The 25,554-nt window shown below is 41.7% G+C and overlaps 1 protein-coding gene across 1 annotated transcript in view; it reads left to right on the top strand.

Annotated features, from left to right (window-relative positions):
• Positions 1 to 25,554, top strand: part of LOC129351055 (SH3 and PX domain-containing protein 2A-like) — an 84,533-nt gene that overhangs the window by 49,682 nt on the left and 9,297 nt on the right. The window contains 5 exon segments of the mRNA XM_055019829.1: positions 3,484 to 3,612; positions 17,351 to 17,464; positions 20,130 to 20,213; positions 24,067 to 24,184; positions 24,786 to 25,186. Coding sequence (XP_054875804.1) covers positions 3,484 to 3,612; positions 17,351 to 17,464; positions 20,130 to 20,213; positions 24,067 to 24,184; positions 24,786 to 25,186 — 846 coding nt within the window.

A 25,554-nucleotide genomic window follows, 5' to 3' on the forward strand; every position in this document is an offset into this window, starting at 1 on the left:
CTCCAGATATGCCCTGATCATTAAAGCCTGCTGGCATGCATTATTCAGAGTGAAGCTTGTAGTGGAATATTGTTGGGCATCGAAGCTACCCAAGAACAACAAACTTTCATTTCAAGGCTCTAATTAAAGTAATTATTTACAGCTTGGCAGAAACCTTTGCATGCGCCTGTAAATTTACCAAAACACAGAATGTTAGAAGATTTAATGATTCATGTAAGTTCTAAAAAAGGCATTTTTTTTATCATCACTGTAACATACAGCATGTAAACAGTAGGAAATATGCTTCTTTTAATTTAATTTCCACCAGCTTCACCACCTGATCTTCACTTCATCATTTATGTTAAAATTTTTAAAGAAAACAGAGAAACCCTCAGCCTCACCCAGTGGGGAAGTGAAGTTATGGGCTGTTCTTATTCCCTGCCAGCTCACTTGACATTTAGAGATGCTTAATTATATTTTAAAGTGCTGTGCATGGGGCTTTTATGTGATTCATCCACTTTCCCAGGCCTACTTAATGCACAAGTTTGCTCCAAACTGGTCTTTTATTCAAACACTGAACACTAAATAACTATTGTTTACTGCTTTGTATTATTTTTTGAAAACTTTTGAAAAGAAAGAAGTCATTTCCAGACACAAAATAAATGCTAAAAATCCCTTAGAAATGATTGTTTATTACCACAAACTCCCTGAAAGTCATTTCCAGCTGACTGGCCAAATTAGTTTGACCTTGAGATGAATAAACTGAAACAAAACATATTTTAGAAAAAGCTAAGAATAAAGTAGTTGGTTGTAAAAGTTGCATAAATTTTATTCTGGAAAACTTTAGAAAAATTCAACCTTCAAATTTAAAAAAAGTTCTGCAGTTGTAAAAAGTTAAATTAACAAAAATATTTATTTTTAATCCGCAATAAAATCACCAATGCTAAAATTGTTAACAGTATTAAAAATGTATTTAAATAAATATAAATGAAGCATTTAGAATACTTTACATTTTTAATTCTGTGCCCAGGAACATCTGATTAGTAATTTATGAGTTTCTGTTTCCCTGGGGAATGAACATGACATGACACAGGTCCATTTCCTGCCATTAGCTGGATGAGCTGGACGATAAAAAAAGCTCTCTGCTGCAAAGCGTGGCGTCTCGGAGTCACAGATTCTCTTTAAATCTATTCAAGCTGCTGTTTGGAAAAAGGGAAAAGCCGTTTCTGACCTGGAACCGTATGCTTTGATGAGATTCAGGTTTCTCTCGACTTGCACTCCAAGTGCGTCTGGCAGGAATAAAGACAGAGTATGTGGAAAAGCCCCTCCTACCTACTGTTAAGAACAGCGGAGGATCTGTGATGCTGTGGGCTCGTTTTCCCCCCCAAAGATTCTGAAAACCTTTTTGGAGGGCACTAAACTGAAACAAAGTCATCATTTGGGTATTTCAGCAGGATAACGATCCGAAACATGTCTTAACACAGAAACAGAAAAATCAACCTCCTTTCAAGACATGAATCCAACCCTGAGCAGAGCAGCAGGGAGGGGAAAACGAAACCCAGAACAGCTGAAGCACAGAACAATGGTCACGTTACTTTCCTCCCACTGTTTATGCTTTAACTCTATGAAATGTGGTAGAAGACGTCGAAGTGCTGTCCTGCTGGTATAAAATATTCTTTGGTTTTGGTTCACCAAGTTTGAAACCCTTTCCCGACTCCTCAGTCATGTGTAGCATAGTCAGGAAACTGATGATGACAGAGTTAATGAATGAAATATGACTAACGAACCAGACAAGTGACCTGCAAATCCGACTGAACACAAAGTTCTATACGGAGATTTATTAGAAATCTGCAGCTGGTAAGAGTCTGGAAATCTCCACTGAAAATACATGGAGTCAAACAAGAAGGCACTCGAGATTGATGAGTGATCCTTAATCCGAGAGGAGCTCCGCCAAGGGTTTGTTAGTGTGCAGATCCAAACGAATGAGATCAATTTAGCAACTGAAAAACTCCTCTGGTGCCTTCCTGCACACTGAAGTGCTGAAAACACTCAGGAGGAAAATCAGGAAGCGGCAGGAAAAGCAGGCGACGTCACAAGACGCTGCTGAGAATCGGAGTCCCAGACTGAGCAGATTCAAAATACGACAGTCAGAAAATCCGATAATGATGAATCCAGCGTTACATGGGTTTAGATAGGAAATGGGAAAGTTTCATACACAAAAGAAATGAGAGGTCAGAGTGCAAAACCAAGGTCAGTTCAAGGGTCTTGAACGCTAAGAGAGTCATGAATCAAACATTTCCCAAGAGATAATTGAAGCATTTGATTCAGGTGTTGGGATGCAGCTGAGCTGCTCTTGAGATCTGGAGTTGGAGACTTCTGGTGAGGGCCACAGAGAAAAGGGGGAACCTGAGGCTCATCAACGAGCAGTGAGGACAAAGACGAAACGTTAAGAATCTGTCCAGGAACCTCTGGCTGGTGGAGCTTACATGGGACAGCTTACATGGGACAGCTTACATGGGACAGCTTACATGGGACAGCACAGGTGGAGGAAAACAGCAGCTGATGCAGCAGAAGGAGCCGCCGTGGCATCTTCTCGATCACATTTTCACATTCCAGATATTTGCTTTGAGTTTACGGTTGGAGACAAACACCATAAGGTGACGGGCAGTAGCCAGGATTGTGTTTCAAATATTCATTTTAAATGAATATTTTCCATCCCTTAACATTATAGCCTTGAAGCTTAATGAACAGCTTTAACAGTTTGAGTTTGAACAAGTAAAATAACAGTAGAAAACAACTGTTAAAAGCTGCGGCATTAGAGAGAAGGAAAGTAGAAAAACAAAGTGTCCAAGCTCCATCTAAACACTCTCCCTTTTGGTTTTACACCAACATGGACCCAGCCTCCTTTTCCCCGAGTCTCTCTGCCTTTCCCTGGTCCACTCATATGTTTCTATTTAAGGCCAGCAGTGCTGACTGCTATGATTGGTGTGTTCACTTCCCCCCGTCCCCCTCAGACTGCCTGTCCAACGCCTGGCTCCCACAGGCGGTGGAGGGGAGGCTTTTCCTCTCAACCACTGCTGATTTTCCACAGGGAAACTTCACCGTTCTTCCACTCATTCGCTCCCCACTCTTCTCCCGCTCCTCTGTTTCTTCTCCTTTTCCTTTTGGATTTGCCGATTTGGGTCACTTATGGATCTTCTGTTGGTGGAAGATGAAGATCCTGTAAACATTTTTCTTTCCGTCCCTGTTTTGGGTCTGACTCCTTCCGATGCTGCTCGGTTGTTGTCTCTGGAACAGCTGTATGGCCAGACATTTGGGACGATGCAGCCGATTTAGGAGGTTGTTTTCCGATTGGACTGGGAGGCGTAGCGGCGGGGAGTTGGGGTCGGCTGATGGCCACACACCGGGTGCCCTGCAGGGGCGGCGGTGGGGGTGTAGGGTGCAGCGGGCATTCGCGGGGCGCCACGGCCGGCAGGTGGCTGACAGCCTGTTTCTTCCCCTCAGGGATTGACAGCTCAGAGCCCATGGTGCTGGAGCAGTACGTGGCCGTGGCCAACTACGAGAGGCAGGAGAACTCTGAGATCAACCTGAAGGCTGGCGAGACGGTGGATGTGATCGAGAAGAGTGAAAGTGGTGAGTCCATCTGTGTTTTCTTTAAATCTGAACGCCTACAACCATCAGAACTCTGCCTATCAACTGTATTCATGGTTAGAAAACTGTTTTAAAGATGTACGCTGTTTGAGATTTAAGGTTTCTGCCTGTTAAACACAGAAGCATAAACACTCATATGAAGTTATGCACACTCAGCACCTTCCCAGCCTCTGCTTTTCCTCTCTGCTTTGTTTGGAGGAACCTCATATTCTTCTTCTCTCTCTCTCAAACTCTGGCTGCAGGGCTCGGCTCCACCAGGGGGAGCTGTTTGGCCGGCTCAGGTCTATAAGTATGGAGGAAAAAGGGGGAAGGCTTTTGCATGTCATATGAGCAATTAGCTGGACTGTCATGTGAACTGCAGTTTCTTTACTTAAATCTACATTTCCTGTCATGTTACCAAAAAACTGCCAACATTAACCAGATCCAGTTTCTTTATGAAAGCAGAAATAAAGCAAAGCGAGTTTACTGTAGAAGGGTCATCCTTCCAGTTTCCTGTTAAAGTTCGCCTTTTCGCTAGCTTGATGAAACAGCCTCATAGTTCCACTAAGTTCACCTTATCCACAGTATTCTTTTAAATTCCTTGTTTTCCTATAATTTTGTTTGCACTGTTTCTGATTACAGCTAGCTTTAGTTTTTTCCTTCAATAACAGCTTCCTCTCTGAAGCTTTGTCCTTTAGGTAAACGCTAACGGGACAGGTTTTGGCATAATGCATGAACTGACCACTAAAAGATCCCACTTTGAAACTTCTGACTCAAACTGGTCCAACTGAACTAAAAGTGTTCTGATTCTGATAAGCAGATGATTTTTCAATGCATCTGTGGTCACAAAATCATTAGACGGGTCCAAAGTGCAGTCTGAGGGCTTTGTTGGTGTCCATGAAAACACTTTTAATGAAGGACCTTTGATCAGATTCTTAAGGATGAAACTGAAATGACTCTCGCCTGTTCTGATGTCACCAGAGGCACCTAGCTGTTTAGACTTGTTCTAGGAAGTTAGATCTTTACTTGAATTGAAAGCAAAAAAGTAAAATACCTAAAAAATTGGCCCTGCCATGGTTCTCTGGGTGACAAACTATTTGAAGTGAGCATCACAGAAAGGTTTGTCTATCAACTTTGAGATGTTTTGCAGGAAATGATGTTTTGCGGTGTGACCTCAGGATAACATGTTTATGACTGTTAGAAGCATCAAATGTTAACTCTAAAGCATTTCTGGAGTATGAGGTGCATCATGAGGAATTTTCCTCTGTGATTCCGCTTCCTCATTTCCGGACCTGACTGCATCTGTTCACCAGTCCCGGCTGAAAGCTATCCACGTTCATCGGAGCTCTTACAGCAACCAGAGCAACTCCTGAACTTGCCTGGAAGTCTTTTCCAAAAACTGAATTTGTGTGTGTTGTCGTCATGTTCTGGGCCAAAGAAGTGGAGCAACGGTGTGATGATGACATCACTAGGAGGCTTCTGAAATCACTCGGAGATTTCAGAAGACACACTTCTGAAATGTTGGAAAATGTCCCGCGACCACCTTCCTGCATGCAGGACTTTGCTGCAGCCTTTGGGACTGTGCAGGCCGTCTTTCTGACATCTTGACACTCTCCCTCTTAATTACGTTGTATTTTCTCTTAACATTCTTGCCACAAAGAGTCAGAGAAATAACATTCTGCCTTTTCATCCTCGCCAGGACATTTTGCAGGTTGGATCTATTTTTTCCTCAACTTTTCTTGAAAGCAGATTGCATTGCTCCCATATGTTATTATTTATTCCGGTTGTTGTTCTTTCATGCAGACTTGATCTAAAGTAGGTTAAGTTAAAGGATTGTTGGTGTTTTTCTGCCTGTATGAGACATTATTGGTTCTGCTAATTAGGATTAAGCTCCTGTTGAGAAAATAAGGTGAAAAAGTAAAGAGTAGTTCAGATCCACCTTGCAAAGGGAGATATAATATTCATTCAAGGTCATTATGATTGAATGGAGGAGGCTGATGTTTGCTGGAACCACCCTGAGGGATGTTTTCCAGAAAACTCCTGTTTTTTTCCAAAAAAGTTTCCACCTCTTAGTGTCTGACAGACAACTGGAGAAAATCTATCTGCATATGTGACCAGTTAAATATGATTAAAGGTAGGCCGTGACGTTCGAGAGATGATGATCAGCGGGCAGCTTGGTTCATCCGGACTTCATTATGAAAGTTTTTAACATCTGAACTTGTGTGTTTTAGTTGCTGGCATTGAAACAGTTTAGATCCAGGATTAGTGGTTTAGCTAGAGTCACAGTCCATAAAGTGCATATCTATACTTTCAGTTGGGTCAGTTTTATACCCTATTACTTTCTAAAATAATTCACTGCAGATTAATAATGTTTGTTAAATATTAGGTTTTCTATTTTGGGTTTAGCAGACCCATCATGACTGATTCCCTGCAGGCTGTATTGGATGCATCTGCTGTGAAAATGCTCATTTCAGTCACTGCAAACTTGACTCAATCTTGGAGAAAAAGATCTGTGCTAAAAACATTCTCCCTGTCAGTGCTGTTAACCGCAGTGATTTGTGAGTTTATGGTTCTGTTTGTTTATGTCATTCTGCAGCAAATGTAGGAAACCAACCCACTACTCAGGCCATGTGACACAGCACAAAGTTTATGCAGGGAAAATACCGCGTCTTGTCCAACTTCATTATCCAAAACAAATGGATTATCCAGAAGTGACTCAATGCTAAAGTTTAACTCGCTGTCCAGTCGGAGGAGGAATTTCTCTGGAATATCTGGAAGCTCATTACTTCAAAGTTCCACATACACTTTGTCACATTTCTAATCAGATCTGACAGTTTTTATGTGGAGTTGTGCCTCACACACAGCGCTGTGTTTCTGCTGTGTTTCCAGATAAAACCAATCTTCTGTTTATGGAAAATGACAGCATTTCTGTTTCCGTGGCCGGCAGTCATAAATCGCCTGCATGGAAGACAGACATCTCAGGAACATGGCTGTGATTGTCAGAGCTGGTGAAGTGCTGTGGCAGCTGGAGTTGGAGCCAAACGGTTTCGGCATCATTTCCCCACCACATCTTTCCCACAGCCCAGGGGATCTGGTCAGACTGGGAGCGCTGATTTTCACCAGCTTTGTGGAGCCTTGACCTCAGTGTGGCAGATCCTCAAGTATGTTCATGAGGAAGCCATGAATGCAGATTTTATGGTTTGTTAGAAACTGTGAAGGAGACTTTACCTAGTCTTTGTGTTATGTTCTACCTCGTAACATCCTCCTCCAACCTGAAATTGTCCATAAAGACTTTTATGTGCTGCAGTTTCAGGAAAGGCTCCCTCCACCCTGGAAGAAAATGAAAAAAAGCCTGGATGATCTTCGCAAGGTCTAGGAAGCTTCCACAAGGGTATCAGAGGAGCACATTGACCTTATTACGAGCGAAAGAGCGCGAACGTTCAGCGAGGATTTAGACCTTGAACTAAATATCTGGACTGAGTGTAGTTGTGTTTCACTGTGTTTTTCCATGATGGCAGCAGTCCTGGATGGTTGGACTCTTTGTTGGCCATTAAGTTGCTGTATAGTGTTACAACAACTTTGAAAGAGTGATGCTAGTTGTGACCATGACTGAGTGTAATGTCCCCATCATGTTGCTGCATGTCTGCTTTTCATTTAAACGGAATAGGAAACAACAATGGCTTTGGACAGTGGACTCAAGGACAGCCGTCCTGCATGTTTCACTTCTTTCCCTGGTTCAACACATCTAAACCAAATGATGGGTCATCAGCAGAACATTTGCAGAACCTTCTGACATGCTGTGGGACGTTGGAATCAGACCAAAAAGGAAAACAAACTCCGGTCCATTTAAAGCAGGCCAAATGTGTCAGCTGTGATCACACACACTGTGGGCTCATTGTCAAATGCAATTTGTAATTTGTTCAGAGGTTTGCAAGGTTTTATTTGGTGGACATCAGGATGATAGGCTGTTGTTAGGTTTGGAAAATAGTGGTTTTGTTAGAAACTGGTGCTGTGTGTTCTCCAAGCTAATAAAAAAGAGAAGCTGCTTTGTTCTGATCACTTCAGGACTTCAGATGGGTCCTGTGGTCCAACACAAAGAGACTGGATTAGAAATGGAACCAGATCCTGGCATTTTCCTTTATGACAAGGTGTTTGCTTCAGTGGTTTCATTTACCACCATCAAGACAATTTTATTTATACGCTGGAGCAGAGACTGCACTTTATGAGCAGCAAAACCAGGTAAAGAAAAGAAGGGAAACATGGTGTCTATGTCCCAAACAATAAACAACTCCAAGGAGTGTTTTCCTGGAAAGGACAGAAATCAGAACTAAAACCCCTACATTGGGCAACTGGGCCTCAAAACTGATGAAAAAGTGTTTAAATAAATAAATTTCATAGCAGCAGAAACTCCCACACAGCCTCTCCACATGAGCATAAATTCAGCCGTTTAGCGTGACGTTCTGCCATCTCTGGTTATTGAACCTTCCACCTCCAGCTATCAGCTTTCACTTGTTAGGGCGGCTCAGTGACAGTTTTATAAAACTTAAATCAGGTAACGTAAGCTTCAAACAGGAAAACAACACTTTCATCAGGGAGTCCCAGCTCGGCTCTGAACCAACAAACAGCCTCTGACTCCCCAGGAAGCAACAGAAAACGATTTGCTGCTGCTCACACCTCCCAGTTCATCCTCAACACAAACTTCCAAATTGTTGAAACTTTCACTTCCTGGAGCGGTCGAGAGTTTGAGAACAAAGCTGGAATGATTTCTCAGGAATGTGGAAAGTTTAGAGAAATATTTCAACAAACTCATCATGCTTATATTGAAGCAGAAGATGTATTTTAGGGCAGTTGGCAGGACTGGGTTTCTTACTCGCAGTTCTGCTTGGAGCCAACCTTCTCCACCCTATTAACAACACTCATACAAGTTTATAAATCTAAAGGAAATATGCTGTAGATCTAAAATAGCAAAAGGTTTGCAGTTTGAAAACATTTTTTCTAGTCATCATTAATTCCTGCCAATTTATTGAGCATTTTGTGAACAAACTGGGCAAGAAAGAAGCTTCCTGTGTTTTTCTCCCTGCAGAACAACATTTAATACATATTTCCTTCAGCCTATTAGTGTTGATGTGTTATCAAAACATGCTTTATTGATGTATTATGTGTTCTTTTGAATTTTTTCAGTAGTTTATTTGAGAATAATATATTTCAGATGTAGAAACAATACAGTGAAAAAATGTAAGCTGTTTAGTTTTTTTATAAAATAACTGTTTGATGTAGCTTGCATATGGTGTTAGCTCCTGCTAATGGTGTTAGCTCTTGCTGATTGTGTTAGCTCTTGCTAATGGTGTTAGCTCTTGCTGATTGTGTTAGCTCTTGCTAATGGTGTTAGCTCTTGCTAATATAGTAAACACTAGACCACAAGCTCTCATGTTTATCTGCACATGAAACATGATGTTTAGTTTTGTAGGTTTCAGTTTACTATATTTCACTCATGTCAAAAATATGATGTAGATTTAGAAGTTTTTAAGTCATCTTGAGCTTTTGCACATCACAAACAATGACTAGATTTATAGGAAACACTGCAGCATATTTAGGGATCTACAGAGGCTACTTGAAGAACCTTGGACTACATGAGTCGCAACATTTATTTTCCAGCAGGGCTTATTAAATTATTTTTCAACCGAATTAAATCTGCTTCACAAAACGTTTTCACTATAACTCAAAATGCTGAAAGACGACTTTGTGATGGAAACAGAAGTGTGGATTTCTGGTTGCACTCTTCTGGGATAAATGTTGAAGGTCTGATTCTGATCTGGAAATATAAAAGTCAAAGTCAGTTTAGGCGTGAGAAACCTTTCCACACAATAATAAAATAACACTGTGGCTAATTCCACAGCTGGGTTTTGAGCAGCAGTGTTTGCCTCTACCTTCAGTTTGACTCGTTTCCCTCCAGCTCGCTCTGTAAAGAAAAAAGATGAGCAGGCAGTTTAATGTGCTGCGCTGGAACGTTACATGGCGTCCAGCGCTCGCTGCTCTCCAGGGGATCTGGTCCTTAGAAGGCAAGAGGAAGTAAAAACAGTGACAGTCACCTTACAAATGGCCCATCCCTTCAAACATGGAGGCCGGTCTCACTGGAAAATACTGGAGGACTGAAAGGAGACCGTTCTGAGCCCCCGCCCCCGTACCACTGCTTTAATCTCCTTCCCTCTCCTGCTCTCCAGCTCACCTGTGTTGGTTTATCTGTCCTCACCCCGTCCTGCCTCCGCCGACCCTCTCCCATGAGAACCGGGCCTGGCGGGCGGCGATAAGCCTTCTCTGCTCAGTTACTGCAGCACCACATTCACCGTGACCTCCGCTTTGCCTCTGTGACTGGAAACTGGCAATTATCGCCTGCTGAGACACAGTGTAGAGAGAAACGTCCAATTAGAGTTTTGTGCAGCGAGAAACGCCAATTACAGTCCCCCTGCTGCCTCGTTCCTGAATGTCTGTGCTGTATGTGGGTGACAGTAGGTGTTGCTTCATAACTTCTTGTGTATTTTTCTCATTAGTTGTTGAGCGCCTTATAAATTCCTCGGAACCGTTCATGTCAGACAAACTAAATAGTTAGGGAAAAGAGCTTCCTACCCTTCCTATCTAGCTGAAGTGAAAAAATGTTTCCAAACATCTTGAAACACCTGGACAATAAAAAAAAAGACTTAACAGGAAACAAGCACTTGTGTTCTGGTTCTGCTGAGCGGCAGGAATTACAGCTCCGGCTGAAGCCGCAAAGCTTTTCTTTGGGATTCCTGAGGAAGCTTTGGGATTTCTGAGCCCGTCGACGTGAGAGGACCCCACCAACCATAACAAGGTGTGATCTCCTCAGCCTGTTTAAACAGCCCTCCGCCCGGCGGCTCTGCCGCGTGACGTTCATTACCTCAACACCTTTTCTTTGTCTTGTTCATTTTTACAGCTGCGGCGCCGGGCCACCAGGTGTCGGCCCAAACGGCTCGCTTTTTTCACAGCACCTCCAGATAGATTGGCATGTTGAACTTTTAGTGCTGTGGAAAAACATTTTCCCGTTACAACCTTCCTTTGTAAGACTTCCATGCTTCCTATCAGAGTCATTTTAAAGAGGGTATTCTGTAAAATTGGCTTTTTTGAGCTTTATATCATGTTATAATGTTTCAGCAGAAACATGCCTCATGTGTTGCCTGAATTCTTTCATGCATGTTTGAGAAATTTCTGTTTCTCAAACATGCATGTTTGAGAAACAGCAACCATTCAGGGTTGCCTCAACACTTCCTCTCACAGAACGCTGCCTGCTTTCACAAAGGTGTTCCCTCTAGACTAGCAGCAGCAGTTAGCAAACACCTGGTGGAACTCTGTCTGCTGAGCTCATGGTCCAAACTACTTCTCAGTCTGACGCTCCTAAGAATAGATGGAAACGCGTCAAGAAGGAGCCTTGTTGTGATTGAGAGCTGAAGGCAAAATGTTGAAAAGAGCAGGAGCTTCTTAAAGGGACAGAGACCAATTTCAAGGTCAAATTTCTTTTAAGTCTGCTTAGTAAATTCAGCATTTTTATAACAACTAAATGTTGCATAGTTACTTGATTGTGGTATAAAATGTTTCTCTGTACTATAGACAAATAGAGTCTATTTGTTTTAAATAATTTATGTTTTACAGTGGAAAAACAAGCACATGTTAAGGTTTCATTTAATTATAAATGACTTTTAGTTTTAGTTTGATTTCACTGCACAGACCTAAACTTGATTTGTCCCTCACCTCAACGATCAAGAAATAAAAATAAATAAAAAGGATCTGTCTGACAAGACGAAGCATGCGAAAAGATCTCAAACAGAAACGCACCATGCTCCAATCTGAAGCAGCCATTTCTAAGGCTTTGGCTCTCCAGCAAAACATAGAGAAAGACTCAAAGGTAAAAACATGGAGAACTGGTGAAGCTTTCATACCGAAACTAAATGTTCAGTCTGGGTTCAAAAATGACTCGGAAAGGGCAAAAATGGCCTCCATGACGGAGTTCTGTTGCCAGAACCGCTGCTGACAAAAAGAGAACACAAAGTTTTACTTTGACCAAAAAACATCTGGATGATCCCCAGGACTTTTACAGAGACCTTCAGAGACAAAAGCTGAACTCTTTTCATTCTCTCATTTCTGTGGTGGTTTCTGTCTGGTTGTTTTTAAGATTTAATAAAAGGAATATGTATTATTCCTTTATTATTTATTATTGCCCCACAGAGGGGAACCTCAGGTGTACCGGCAACAAATTAAATTTAAATTAAATCAGATTCAAACTAAAGTAAAAAAACATAGTAATAAAATAAAAACAGAAAAACAATAATAATAGAGAGATTTACAACATAAGTGACTTTATATTCAGTCACCCTTGTAATAAAATGCTGAGTCAGTCCTGGTTCTGTGATTTTCAGAATTCCCATAGCAACGAATGTCTCATTGCTTTCTTATATTTCTGATCCTTAAATTACTTAAATGTTTCTTGTTTCTTGTATTAATTGTTTCCTTCAGAATAAAGCATAAGAAAAGGCAAACAGGAAGGTGAATAAAATTCAACTTTCCAAGCAAAACTCACAGATTTTCACAATAAGAGTCCATTTACTGGATTTACTGGCCTCTGTGTGTGCGTAACACAGAGGCTGTCTGGCTGCTTCTCTTTGTTTATTGGTATTTGTTAGCAGCCAGGTTCATTTGCATTCAGTTTCTATTTTTAGTTTTTAAAGAACATGAGAACAATATTACTGAACTCTTATTGTGTCCAATAAGACACTCCTGCCTTTGTTTATGACAAACGTTTGGTCAGACTTTAATGTAACTTCCTTGCTGCCCATCTCAATATTTAATATTCCAAAGATGAATCTTGATGTCATAAATGAAGTTGTGCAGCATGCAGTTGTATTCCATATGAATTATGATCCTGATAATATTGCTTGTCAGCAGTCCTTAGCCTTATGGTGTTTGTGACTTCATATTTTGTGTAGCTTAAAGTACAGTCAGGTAGAAAAGAAAGATTTTTACCCCAGAACAGTTTCTGAGACTAAAAGCCCAAACTCAGCCCTGCTGCATGTGTGGGTCTCTGCATATGCTGAGCCAAGTTTTGCTTTGCTTTAATTGCCTCTGAGTAATTTTCCTCCATCTGGCTGCCAATCTTTGGTCCAGAACTCCTCCTACGGGACAGATTTTCTGTGAAAACTGTAATCTGTCAACAAGGCGCTCACACACGAGGACTCGTCCACTTCTCCCAGACCCGGGCCAACTGGTCTGATGGTCCACCGGTCCACCGATCCATCGATCCACCGGTCCACCGATCCACCAGTCCACCGTTCCACCGATCCACCGGTCCACCGATCCACCGGTCCACCGATCCACCGATCCACCAGTCCACCGATCCACCGATCCACCGATCCACCGATCCACCGGCCTGATGGTCCACCAGTCCATCACGCTGCCAATCGGAGGCCGTGTTTCTGTCTTTCTTCTCACAGCTGCATGCTTGTGTTGTTCTCCCAACATCCTCTGCCAACCATTCTGCCTTTGAGCAATGGGCGGCGATGCTTCTGGTCCTCATTTATCTGCCTTTATCGAATCCACTTTCTCCAGAGCTGGATTTACAGGCGGCCTGGGTCCTGCCTGCCTGTGTGTGCGTAACACAGAGGCTGTCTGGCTGCTTCTCTTTGTTTATTGGTATTTGTTAGCAGCCAGGTTCATTTGCATTCAGTTTCTATTTTTAGTTTTTAAAGAACATGAGAACAATATCCATCGCATTAACTTTGTTTAAAAAATCTGCAGTTTTACTGGAGCTGAGCAGCTTGTTGCGGTTTTATCTGTGCAGCAGTTTGACGCGACCTATCAGCGTGTTTGTCTCTGCAGCAGCCTGCATTGGTCAGTTGAGATGAAGCAGCTGTGATGCTCAGACTTGCCAGGGTTGATGTCGTGCAGCGGCTTCAGTTCCCCGTCGGTGGGAGGAATAGATCATTCTGCTTCTGACGCAGAGCAGGACGTGCTTTTGTTTCTGCACAACCTGCGAATCTCCCTCACAGGTGGCTTTGATTCTTCACATTTTTCTGAAGCTGCATTGAATCAGGCTATAAAAGCCCTAATTTGTTTCATATGAACCAGGCTGTTTGCTCTGCCAGGCAGAGCTTTTGTTGCCTGCAGTGATTGGAAAAAACTGTTTCAGGGATGGAACCAGTAAGAGTCTGATTATAAAATCAAATAAAATAAATAAAAACATATTCAAATTATTACTGAACTGGGTCAATAACAGAACCATTATTCCTAATGAAGCAGCAAGAAAACTAAAGTCAGTGTGTCACAAAGACGTCAACATGTTCATGAAGATGTCATAAAGTGACCCTAAAACCTTAATACTCTGACCAAAGCTGTAGTGTTGTCTCTTTTTTCTTCTGCTCTCATTATCATGGTAAAACCAGGAATGGTTTGTTGGGCTTGAATAAAATAACTTTTAAGGAAGTTCACTCAGGGATTATCTCCAACCCAGGGAGTTTGTCGTATCACTTAACAAGGATTATCTAACTGTCAAAGCATCTGAGGTGATTTTCTGTAAAGTGATCCTGAAACCAGAAGATTCTGGAGCGTCTCTGCAGGCGGGTAACGCTGCGGCGGCTGCAGGAAGTTGGATGAGTCTCTGCAGCTACCGTGCAGCAGCGCAGTTCATCTGAAGGCCCTCGGGTTGAATTAAGCTCTGTGTGCTGTGAGGCACAAGCTACGGGCAGGAAAACCAGGAATGACGGGATTTCAGTGGGATTTTAGGCGTGTGTGAAGGTCAGCTGTCACAGTCTGGGTGGTTTAGGCATCAAATTTCTCCACAAATACTTTTTTCCTGTCAAACTTATATTAAGAGTTCCTCTACGGCTGATAGAATCTGCTTTAATTCCATTTCAGTTCATTTATATGACACAATTCACAACAAAGTGAACATAAAACACTTTACAGCCATTTTAGCTTTCATTACAACCCTTTACTGAAGCATTTTAGGATCAGAAAACAACTTTTAAGAACAATGTGATCGTAAAGAGTTAGTTCATCCTTGAATAACAAACACATGGATTTCCTGCATGGTTCCATTGTTTCTAATTTTGACAATATTGTGGAGGTTGAAGGAGGACGTCATAGAAACCTGATTAATGAGGGATTTAGAGGACACATGTTCTGACTGACGGATCCCTCAGCGTTTCACCCAAACACCAAATTACAAACTGAAAACTGATATTTATGAAACAAAAACTTCTTTTAGTCAGCATTAGTTTTCATTCCCCATCATGCAGTCAATGATAAAGTCATACTTTCCAAATCTTTCATAAAGATTTGTTGGATGCGCCTGATGTCTTAGTGGGTGATAATAAAACTGTTGCTGATTCACTCTGAGCCAAAGGCTGTAAATACATCCTGTGACCCAACTGTTGGATTCTCTGTTTGACATCCATTGCTTTTATGTTGTCGCTTTTGCTGTGCTAACACATTCATCCACTGTTTCTCAGAGAAAGTCAGAGCAGATGGTTGTCAGATAAAACCATCGTGAGAGAAATCCAGGATCCATGCAGTAAACATGCGGCTCGCGTTGAGAAGTTACCAAAAAGCCGTGGATTCAGTGGCGCTCCAGGATATTTCCTCATGTCGCTGTAATCTCTGCACAGACAGAAGCGCTGTGGTATGCATATAATTCAGCTCCCTCCTCACACAGAATCGGCCATCATGTCAGACTGCATGGCAGAAATTGGGAGAATGCATCAGACGTTGGGCTGCAGCCAGACGCTGCAGAACCAAACCAATGGAGCCTCATGTCGTCCTCCAGGACTGATGGCTGCGGCTTCCAGCTCTACCCAGAGGATCTGATGACACTCCGTCATGTAAACATGTTTCTGTTTCAATGATGCAATTCAGCTGACTGACTGATCTAAATGAAGATCTTTTTGCTTCTTTTGCTTTTTAATGACATCAGGGAATTAAGAAATGGAACTGGTTAAAATATAATTGTGCAAATTGTAAATCGTTTGCATATGTTTTGCATATTCAACTTTAAAGCAAATTAATACTTTAGATTACCAAAAATAGTATATAACTAATTACGTTAGTTACATATTATATTACAATGTTATTTTATCATGAAACAGAACAGAAACTAATCGCTGAGCGCCTCGAACAGCTGAATCATTTTATGTTCCTGCTGGAATTATGCTTATCAATTTATGACAGCCGATGTTTATAAACTAAATATTTGCTCTTTGGATGGACTACACAACTAATTCAACGTATAAAACTATGAATTTCTATGACTTTATGGCATTTTTTGCAATCTTTCTGCTTTATATTGAATATTTGATGCTTTTCTTCATAAGCAGCTGCTCATCTCATGGAGTTTATTTTACTGTTTGACAGCAGATTGTGTCACAGCTTCACTTCGCCGTTGTTGCTGGTGCATCAGCTCAATGACATCAGAGAGAACCGTTTGTTTCCAAACGCTTTGACGTGACCCCGCCCCGCTCTGGGTTGAGCCCTGGGTCTGCATGGTCAGACGAGACCATGACTGATGTTAGGATGGAGCATAAAAACGTCTGGATGGATGAACATCAGAGGTGCAACTGGGTGTCAGCTTGGTTATGATTTTATCCTTGATTAAAATCATTGCAGATCCTCTAAAACTGCCATTAAAAAGTCCCAGCTACCATGTCTTGTGAATACTCCAGGGTGTATTCAGTCTGAGTGTTTTTACATCTCTGTTTCTTCAGCTTTGTGTTCTCTGCAGTGTTTTTCAGAATCTGGTTTCATAATGAAAAGATGTTTCCAAGTGGGTGAAACCTCCATCTGTTCTCTAAAGCGTTTTGTCACTCTGGAGTTTGGAAAACCAAAATGTTTCATGCAGTTTTTACCTTCAGCAAACTTCTGGGCTTGAAGTGATGAGCGACAGAGATCTGAAAAAGTATGCACACCTCTTGAACTATTTACCTTTTTTACATGGCAACACAGGAATGTCAGAAGCAAACATGACCAATAACTGTTTACAAATAAAAACCTTATAAAATGGCAAATATTTGTTCTCAACTCCTTTCACTTTGATAGCCTCCAATAAAAACATTCAGAATAACTTACTGGGTTATTTACCTAGGAGGTAAATAAGAGTAATGTGAAACCAGGAAGATGGCACCACCCTGAGCGTCTGACAGTAAAACAGGGACGCAGATTTAACAAGACACACGTTGGGCTGCAGCCAGATGCTGCAGCCAGAACCGTCTGGTTCTGAATACAGAACCAGACGGTTGGTCAGAGTTGGACCAAATCCTGGCAGGAACCTGAAGGCTGCAGAAGACGTGAAGCTGGGATGGAGGTTCACCTTCCAGCAGGACAATGACCCTAATAGAGTGCATTCGGAATGGCCTAGTCAAAGTCAAGACCTAAATCCACCTGAGGATCTGTTGCAAGACTTGAAAATTCATGTTTACAGAGGCTCTCCATTCAAACTAAAGAAGTCCTTTTTACACTAAAGACTGCACAAAACGTTCAGCTTGTTTGCGTGAAAGGAGACATACCCCAGAAGACTTGTAACTGTAATTGATGGGACATGTCACGTTGAAACGGGACAGAATGGGAAACATCAAGGGTTCTGAACGGGTTTCCAAGCGGTTTAGAAATGAAGAGTAATTATTGTTTGGTGTAAATCAAAATGATGTTGTAAAAACGGGATGTTGGTGTCGGTGTGTTTGTGCCTCAGGTTGGTGGTTCGTCAGCACGTCGGAGCAGCAGGGCTGGGTCCCAGCCACATACCTGGACTCCCAGAATGGAACCAGAGACGATTCGGATCTGGCCACCTCCAGGACCGGAGAAGGTTTGTTCACAGAAACATTATTACAGTCATAAAACACAAAAACACATAAAAGTCAGTGTGGCAGACTCGCTGTGGGAGAAATGTCTGCAGGGCAGAAGCAGAGATTTCTCAATCGTGATGTTTTTGCTGTGTTTGTTTTCCACATATAAATCTCAGCCTGAAAACAGTCTTTAAAAGTTAATCTTAAACACACCTCCAGTCACACATTCGGAGCCTTTGAGGCCTCAGTCGCAGTGTTATGGTGAAATGGTACCAGACAGCTGCCAAAGTGGGCTGCAGTACTTTGGCACCACAGAAAATTCCTTCCTGTTCCCCAGGATCCTGCAGCTCTCTGCAGGAACCTCGTTGTGTTGTGACCCTTTACTCCCAAATGTTTAGTCTGATGCTGGGATGAAGTATTTCATCACTGTGTCACAACACCCCCCAGTTGGGATTTTCAGAGAGAGGGAACTTTACTGAGATGTGTAACATGCAAACACACAAATATGCAAACATGTCTGCTGCTCAGAATCTTAAACTGTATTCAATTTATTTTATAAAGACTTTTTCTGCCTTTGGATTATCTAACAAACCTTTTCTCTCTCACTACATGCTTCAGAAGATTGTGCAGCCTCACTTACATTAGCTCCTTTCTTCTGCTCTTTGAATCCCAACTCAATATTCATAGAGTAAATTTGAATTTGGAGTAGTGGGGCACTTTTAAAATAACTTTGTCCTTTGAGGAAGCTTCAGCCAGGTAAATTTGATGCTTGTTTGTCTTCAGCTGTGTTTCTTAGAGAATGGTTGTGTTGCTGTCAGAGACTAACAGCCACTGGGAGGAAGGATCTCCTGTAATGCTCCTTGTGCATTTAGGGTGCATCTTGATGTAGGAAATTTTTCAGAAAAACCTTGCTGTTGGTTGGTGTTTTTGAGCTTTTTATTTAAATGTATTTATAGCTGTACTTTGGATCTGATTATTACTGGAACTTGGACATTGAAAGTTGATGCAAAGCCTCATCAAAGCTTCTGCTATCAGATCCTAGAATGACGTTGAGTTGAATCGTATACTCTGCTCCATCTTGTCCCTGCAGTGCCTCCATTCGTACTGTTTGCACACATCGTCACTTCTCATATCTGATCTTCCTCCCTCACATTACTGTTGCCCCTTCCATCTTATTATCTCCATGTGGTCCGCAAGCTAATTCTGCTGACGGCCCGGCTCACTGGAGAGAAACCGACAGGCACAGCTCCACTAAAATTACCTCGAAATAACATTTCCTCTCTGTGCCTGAGCTGATATTTCAATTAAGAGGTCAACAGGAGCAAGGTGAAGCTCAGCAGGATCGCTGCTGATTCAGAGAGGGACCAGAAGAGAGAGGAGATGACAAGTGCCAGAGACAGACAAAAGGAGAAGAGGGATACTGAGAAAGAGGAACATTTGGGAGATAAAAGAGGGCAGAAGATAAGACACTGAGAGACAAAGAAGGAATTAGATTTCCACAGCATAAGACGGATAAAAGACGAGTTTTCTCTGCCTGCTCTTCTTTTCACTGATGTTTGCTCTCCATATGCCCTCAGATTAATCACTTTATAACTTCTGATGCATTATACAGCCTCTGAACTAATGATTGTGAGAAAGTTCAAGAGTTCATGGCTCAGTTAGTTAGTAATACCACTTAATTATTTGTCATGAGATGTGTTGATTCGCATCTCGTGTGTCCGAGTTGAGATGTGGATGGATCAGTAAATCTGGAGCATCAAATTTTACTTCTGCTACTTATTTCCCCTTCAAGCTGCGTTGCTGCAGAAAACAAACTCTGGATGTGGCTTCGTCTCTGAGTTCATCCAGCCTCCTCTCAGGAACAAAAGGCTTATTTGAAGTCTGAGGAGGAACAGTTTGGACTGGTTTGAACATCCAGGGGCTGTGAGCTTCAGGGTTTCCTCACCTTATTGGTAGAGCATCAGGTCAATGATGCACCAAGTGACCTCTGTTGGTAAATTGACCTCAGAGAGGAGCCAGATTGGAAGCAAGTCCAGTTCATTTCTCTTATGTTCAGTATTGTCAGTGATCATGGTGAAATGTTCAGAACTAAATAATTAACGATGATGGGTCAACATCCGCTGGTCTGCTAAAGAGGCATCTTTTGCGCTTTGGGGCTTTTGCTAACTTTGCTTCCCCTAAATAAACTTTTCCAGATAAATTATAAAGTGCAAATGTATTTAGCTATTTTGTAAAGCTTTGTCATCTTTGTTGAAGTTATTTATGGATTTCTAAGAACTCTTCAAGAAGTGATACGTTTGTGTTCATGCTCTTATTTTGAAGGTTTGAAGGCTGTTTACGCAGCAGTTCCGTTTCCTGTCTGACTTGATGAAGCACTTAAGCATTAGTAAAATTAATGTTTATGATTAGTGCTGCATGTTGGCTGCACCCACCATTGGAAACCCAAACTGCATAAACTGGCTTCTGATGACCACAGAATAACTAACAGTGTGTTAAAGTTCCTTCTAGATGAAGAAATACATTTCTGTCCAGTAATCCTTCACTTTTATGCTTGAATCTATTTTTCAGTTCCTAACAAAACTTTCCTTCTTCACATTGCCAAACCAAGCTTCTTACACTAATCAGTTATTTAATTTGCTCCATTTATTTTCTTGTGTTTTGGTTGCTGCTGCTGCTCATCAACAGTTACTAAGAGGAGAAAGGCTCACCTGAAGAGGCTGGACCGCCGCTGGACCCTCGGTGGTATAGTTAACCGCCAGCAGAGCAGAGGTGAACGAACAGACACAATCCTCACATAAAAACCTGCATCAAACAACAGCAAACAACAGTGTCCTGCATATCTCCTACATGTTCACCTGGAGATCAATATTGGTCTTATGAATCATACCTACAAATCATCAATACATGGCTCAATCAGATAAGAATTTTATTGAATTTGCATAAAATGTGTAAAAGTGTTTCCTAAAGAAAACAGTGAACCTTTCTGCACCTCCTTCACTTCATGAATATTGTTTAAAATCTTTAAACATTTAATTGAATATTTAGCTTTCCCAGACTGAGTTCAAGTTTTGGTACCTTTGAAATCTTTCACATTTTGGCATTTAAAGTTTTATATATTTTTAGATTGTGCACATTGTCATTATTATTCAGAGTGAAGCAGGTGATGTCATGAAGTTTTGATTTTGACACTAAAAAATTCAGAAACTTTTGATATTTAACAAACGTCACACACTTCATCCATCTTAAACATTATGATCTGTGAATTTTTTAAAATTTTACCCAGTAAGATTCAAAATCTTTGAAGTCTTTAAGTTTCTAAAAAATCTCTTCACCCAAACATAAGTTTCCTTCTGGCAGAACAACGAGCCAGGTGTGTTTTCACATCTGATAGTTTGGTCAGTTTGAATGGGGACCAAAACTGCAGCATTTGTCATATTTTCATTTGGTGCAGTTTGCTTTCACACTGCAATGTCAAACCAACCAAATCCTTTGTCCAAGCAGTTCACCTCCTCGCCTGTGGTGGCGCTGCACCACTGAAGGAAATGACACAAAAACCTCAGAAGAAGACACTGAACACAATACAGAAAGAAATGTAAATAAAAATGGAGTGGCTTCATATTTTAGCGGTTGTACAATTTTCCTTTTGTCTTTTGCAAATGTGCCAAAAAACGCTCATGTGGAAGAAAACCATGGAGAATATCACACAACAGAGAAAAGTTTCAAAGTTCACTTCAACCAAACTGAGACGGCAGTGGATCAGAGTTTGATTACGCAATCAGAATTAAACAGAACCGGCAAATAAACGAGAATTTGATTAAAGCAGAATAAACAGGACTGGTATGAATGAACCGTTTGAACGGTTTAGTCAAAGGCCAGACATAGATCTGACTGAGAACCTCTGGAGAGACTACATGTTATCGCTATAGTTTAGAGATGCTACACATCCAATCTGACTAAAACCGAGCTCATTTCTCTGTCTAAACCGTTTCAGAGACAGTTTGTGATGTAAGAGAGTAAAAAGTCAAAGCAAAAGCGGCGCAGCAGGAAAATAGAAAACTCACACTGGCCAAGGGAAATTTGCTCTTGCTCCATTTAAAATGGCGTAGATCTCCCTGGGGAACCGGTTCTGGCAACGATGGAGCCAGAAATGCCCCAAACCTGCAGTGAAAGGGACTTCGGCAAAGTGTTGAATGCATACAGATAGTTTTCAAATTTTTACTTGTAAACATGGTAATTTTGTATTGTGTCAAAACGTAGGAATATTTAGACAGTTTGAATCCTGTTGTTAGGCAGTCTGCAGGATCTGAGTCTTTTTCTGAGACGTTATGATAACATTATCCTTTTCAACAAACCGTTCTATGCAGACCGCTTCTTACTCATCTAGTTTTGAAGTGTTTGCAACACATTGGTTGCAGTTTCCACACAGTCAGAAAACTGCAGTGTTGCTGCAGCTCCTCCTTTAGTCTCCATCCTGCCACAGAGTTTAGGGTTAAAGTGAACAACCTCATTTGCATCCTCATCTCTTGGCCAACAACAACTTGCACCAGGATCGTGCCAGCAGCTGCGTTTTGGGTGGCCAGAGCTCAGCACAGTCAGAGAAATCTCAAATCTTTCTCCATCAGACGTGAAATGCTTCTCAGCTCAAAGTAAAGCTTTTCCCCCTGAATCCTTACGGCTTTAAAAGCAGCAGATGACTCTCTGTGTTTTACTTGGAAATCAGATGTGAGAATCAGGTGTTATTTTTAACATTATCCACAAAACCTGCTGATTTTTTAAAGAGACGTATAATTCATTAAATTTAGTCCTTTTCTGTGTGGAAGATTACTAAGTTGCTGTCAGACTCAATAGCAATGATCGATAATTTTCAGTCTGGAGTTGTCATGACTTTCTGAAGATCTCATGAAACTGTATTTTAGATCTGCACAACATCTGATCATTCCCTGCGTCTTTCTGGTCTGATCCACCTCAGCAGTTCTTCAGGCTGGTGTGCAAGACTCTTACCTCACCAGATGTGTCTCCCAGAACGCCGAGGCTTGGCCCAGGAATGAGCTTATGGAAAAGTGCTAAAGTGGGCCACAGCCCAATCAGGAGACTGGTTTTAATCACACCAACCTCAGCCTCCGTAGAGCCTCTGAAATGAGTCACCAGGCTAGCTGTCGCCACCAGAGAATGAGGCCATTAAACCTTTTGGAGACCTAAACTCGACTGGTACCAGTTCAGCAAACGCTTCACTGCTGCTCAAACTCATCTTGCTGGATTTTCAGTTATTTGAACCTGCTGAATGGTTGAACCTTTTTATGGCATATGAGACTTTTCATCTCTGATTCATTGGAGGGTTTGGGTCTGCAAAAACAATTAGCTCCTTCATGAAAGTTTTGGGAAAAGCATAAACATCAGGAATGGATCAGAAGGAGGAATGATTTGCTTTGGACATCCATAGACCTGGACCAGAGAGGAGTGAAAAATGATTTGATTTGGTAGGATGTGTCATGCTTGGAACAATCTGTAGTGATAATAGTTTATGGACTGAATTTGTAAAGCATTTTCTCATCATACCAATCACTCCAAGTGATTTACACCAGAGCCAGATTCACCCAGCCGAACGTTGGGTGCCATGATGGCCGTTGGATGGGACAATGAACTGTGATCGTTTTCCAAGTTGTTTTTGTGAATATAGCCATGGCTTCTTCTTCTTCAAGTCAAGCTAATGTGTCTGCGGACGCAGGACAGTTATGACTCATAGACAGCAGCGTGTGCATAATTTGGAAAAAGCTAGCATACTTTCCTCGTCCTGCTGAGTGGATTTAATCATTTCAGCAACTTTGCCTGAATTCACACCACATGATTTATAGCTGCAAAACAACTGATACCTCAGGGTATATATAAATTAACCTAATGTAATAAAACTATGTCATAAAGAGTGTTTCCCTTTACACCAGAGCAGACATAAAGGCGCGCAAAAGTTTAGTCGCTCACCATGATGATTCTGACACATCAGACTCACGATGGCCTCAGGTTCTAATTCTAGATTAACATTTTTCAAAAGAAGAACCCTTCCTATGTTCACCACCAGCCTGCATCTGGACCAACTCACATCCAAATCTGTCAGTTACATGATGGAGTGAATTGAACACAATGACCTAAATATTGCTGATAATTTACCTCGATAAAAGCCGCCCTGAGTGGTTGCCCATGTTGCCCATATGAAAAAGCATCACTCATCAGAATAGTTGTCCAAAAGTAAAAAAGAGAACCAAGAGAAATTATTGTCTCAACACGCAGCACCTCGGCCAAAAGAAACATGAACGGAAGTTTATAAATTGAAGCCGTGGAGGGATTTCCTTCCCTTCCAGGGTCTTTGAGGGGTTGCAGAGTGTGAGAGGGGAGTGATGGTCAAGTAGGGACGAGTCAAGACAAATTTTAGCTCAAATGTCACTTCTTCTGTGAGAGAAGTCACAAATTGAAGAGGAATAACCATCTCTCCAGAGGTGAAGGCTTCACCAAGGTCCAAACAGCTTATATCAGTATAAATGAGCTTTTAATAAGGATCTCATTTACCATTTCTCATCCAAAAAGAAACCTCTTGCTCTTGTTTTGACTCTTCACCCTTCTTCTTCAATAGAGGAGAAATATTTGACGATCCAGCCGTACACCAGCCAAGGCGCGGATGAAGTGAGCTTTGAGAAAGGGGTCACTGTGGAGGTAATCCAGAAGAACCTGGAGGGCTGGTGGTACATCAGGTTAGTCAACCAGAATTGTGCCGTTGACCTTAAAACCCCTCATACTACGCAGCATGCATGTAGCAACAGTGGAGAGGAAAATCTCCACTTGAACAGAAAGGAAGCTCCAGCAGAACCAGAACTGGGCTCAGGATGAGCGACTGTCTGCCACGACCGGCTGGGGGTTGGAGAAAATGCAGCATACGCACAAAAAACACAGAGTTCTTCCTGTGCAAAAGAAAAGTAAAAAGTTAATAGCAGCAGAAGAAGAATGGTTGGCAGCTTTATTGCAGCTTATGCTCCATTTGAGGGAAGAACCACAGCTAATCAGAACCTGGATAACATAATCAGAAAAACATGAGAAAAAAGCAGAGATCATACAGTGAGAGTAGTAGGAGAACATAGCAATTAAAAAATATAGGACGTGTTGCTAATTTGCTTTATTTTTGTACGTTTTGACTGTACAAAATGTACAAAAGTTTGTACATTTGAGTTTGAGCAACTCTTTGGAGTTCTAATACCTGTGGAAAGCATTGGTTTAATCTGCATGTAGAGATCAGACAGAGAGAAAATGATCAAGACAAAACAGTAAAAGATTCTTCTTTGTCTGTTTCACCCAAAGATATTTAGGAAAGGAGGGGTGGGCCCCGGCCTCCTACTTGAAGAAACTAAAAGATGACTTCTCGCCTCGTAAGAAGACCCTAACGGGCCCCGTGGAGATCATCGGAAACATCATGGAGATCAGCAACCTGCTGCAGAAGAAGTCGGTCAGTGAGAAGGACATCCAGACAGACGGAGAGGGAAACAACACGCCGGAGCGCCACATCACCAAGAGCGAGATCAGCCTGCCCATGCCCTATAACTCAGAAATCAACGCCGAGACGGGCAGGAGGCTGAGCGCCGGCCGGGACACCAACAGCCCCTGCCTGGGGATAGCTGCCAGTTCTGCCCTGAGTGAGAAAGTCAGAGGGGAGCCCGGGTCTCCAGCTGTGGCACGAGTGGCTCCACACAGAGTGGAAATTGGTGAGGACATGTCCTGAACGTTGAAGCTTATTTAACTTTTTACAGCAGAGACAAAAGCAGAGAATCACCTGCTGTAAAATGATGGAGTAGTTTGTGTATGAGAAGGTAAAACATGTCTTTGTTTGTGTGTAGGCTTTGAAGCTGTTGGTAAGTCTGACTGGTGGTGTATGGTGATGATTATGAAATAAATGATATTTGCTACGCTAACCTGCTTGCTATGATGGAGTATCAGGAGAAAATTTTTTTAAAAATCCTGGAAATAAGGACATAAAATCCTGAGAATCATATTACAAATTTATTCTGGTAATACTTTGACTGCACTGTTGTATGAGTTTATTCTTCTGTTAATATGATTTTATTCCAGCAAT

The sequence above is a fragment of the Poeciliopsis prolifica genome, unplaced genomic scaffold, assembly GCF_027474105.1.
Source record: "Poeciliopsis prolifica strain line A6 unplaced genomic scaffold, Auburn_PproV2 SCAFFOLD064, whole genome shotgun sequence".
Lineage (NCBI taxonomy): Eukaryota > Metazoa > Chordata > Actinopteri > Cyprinodontiformes > Poeciliidae > Poeciliopsis > Poeciliopsis prolifica.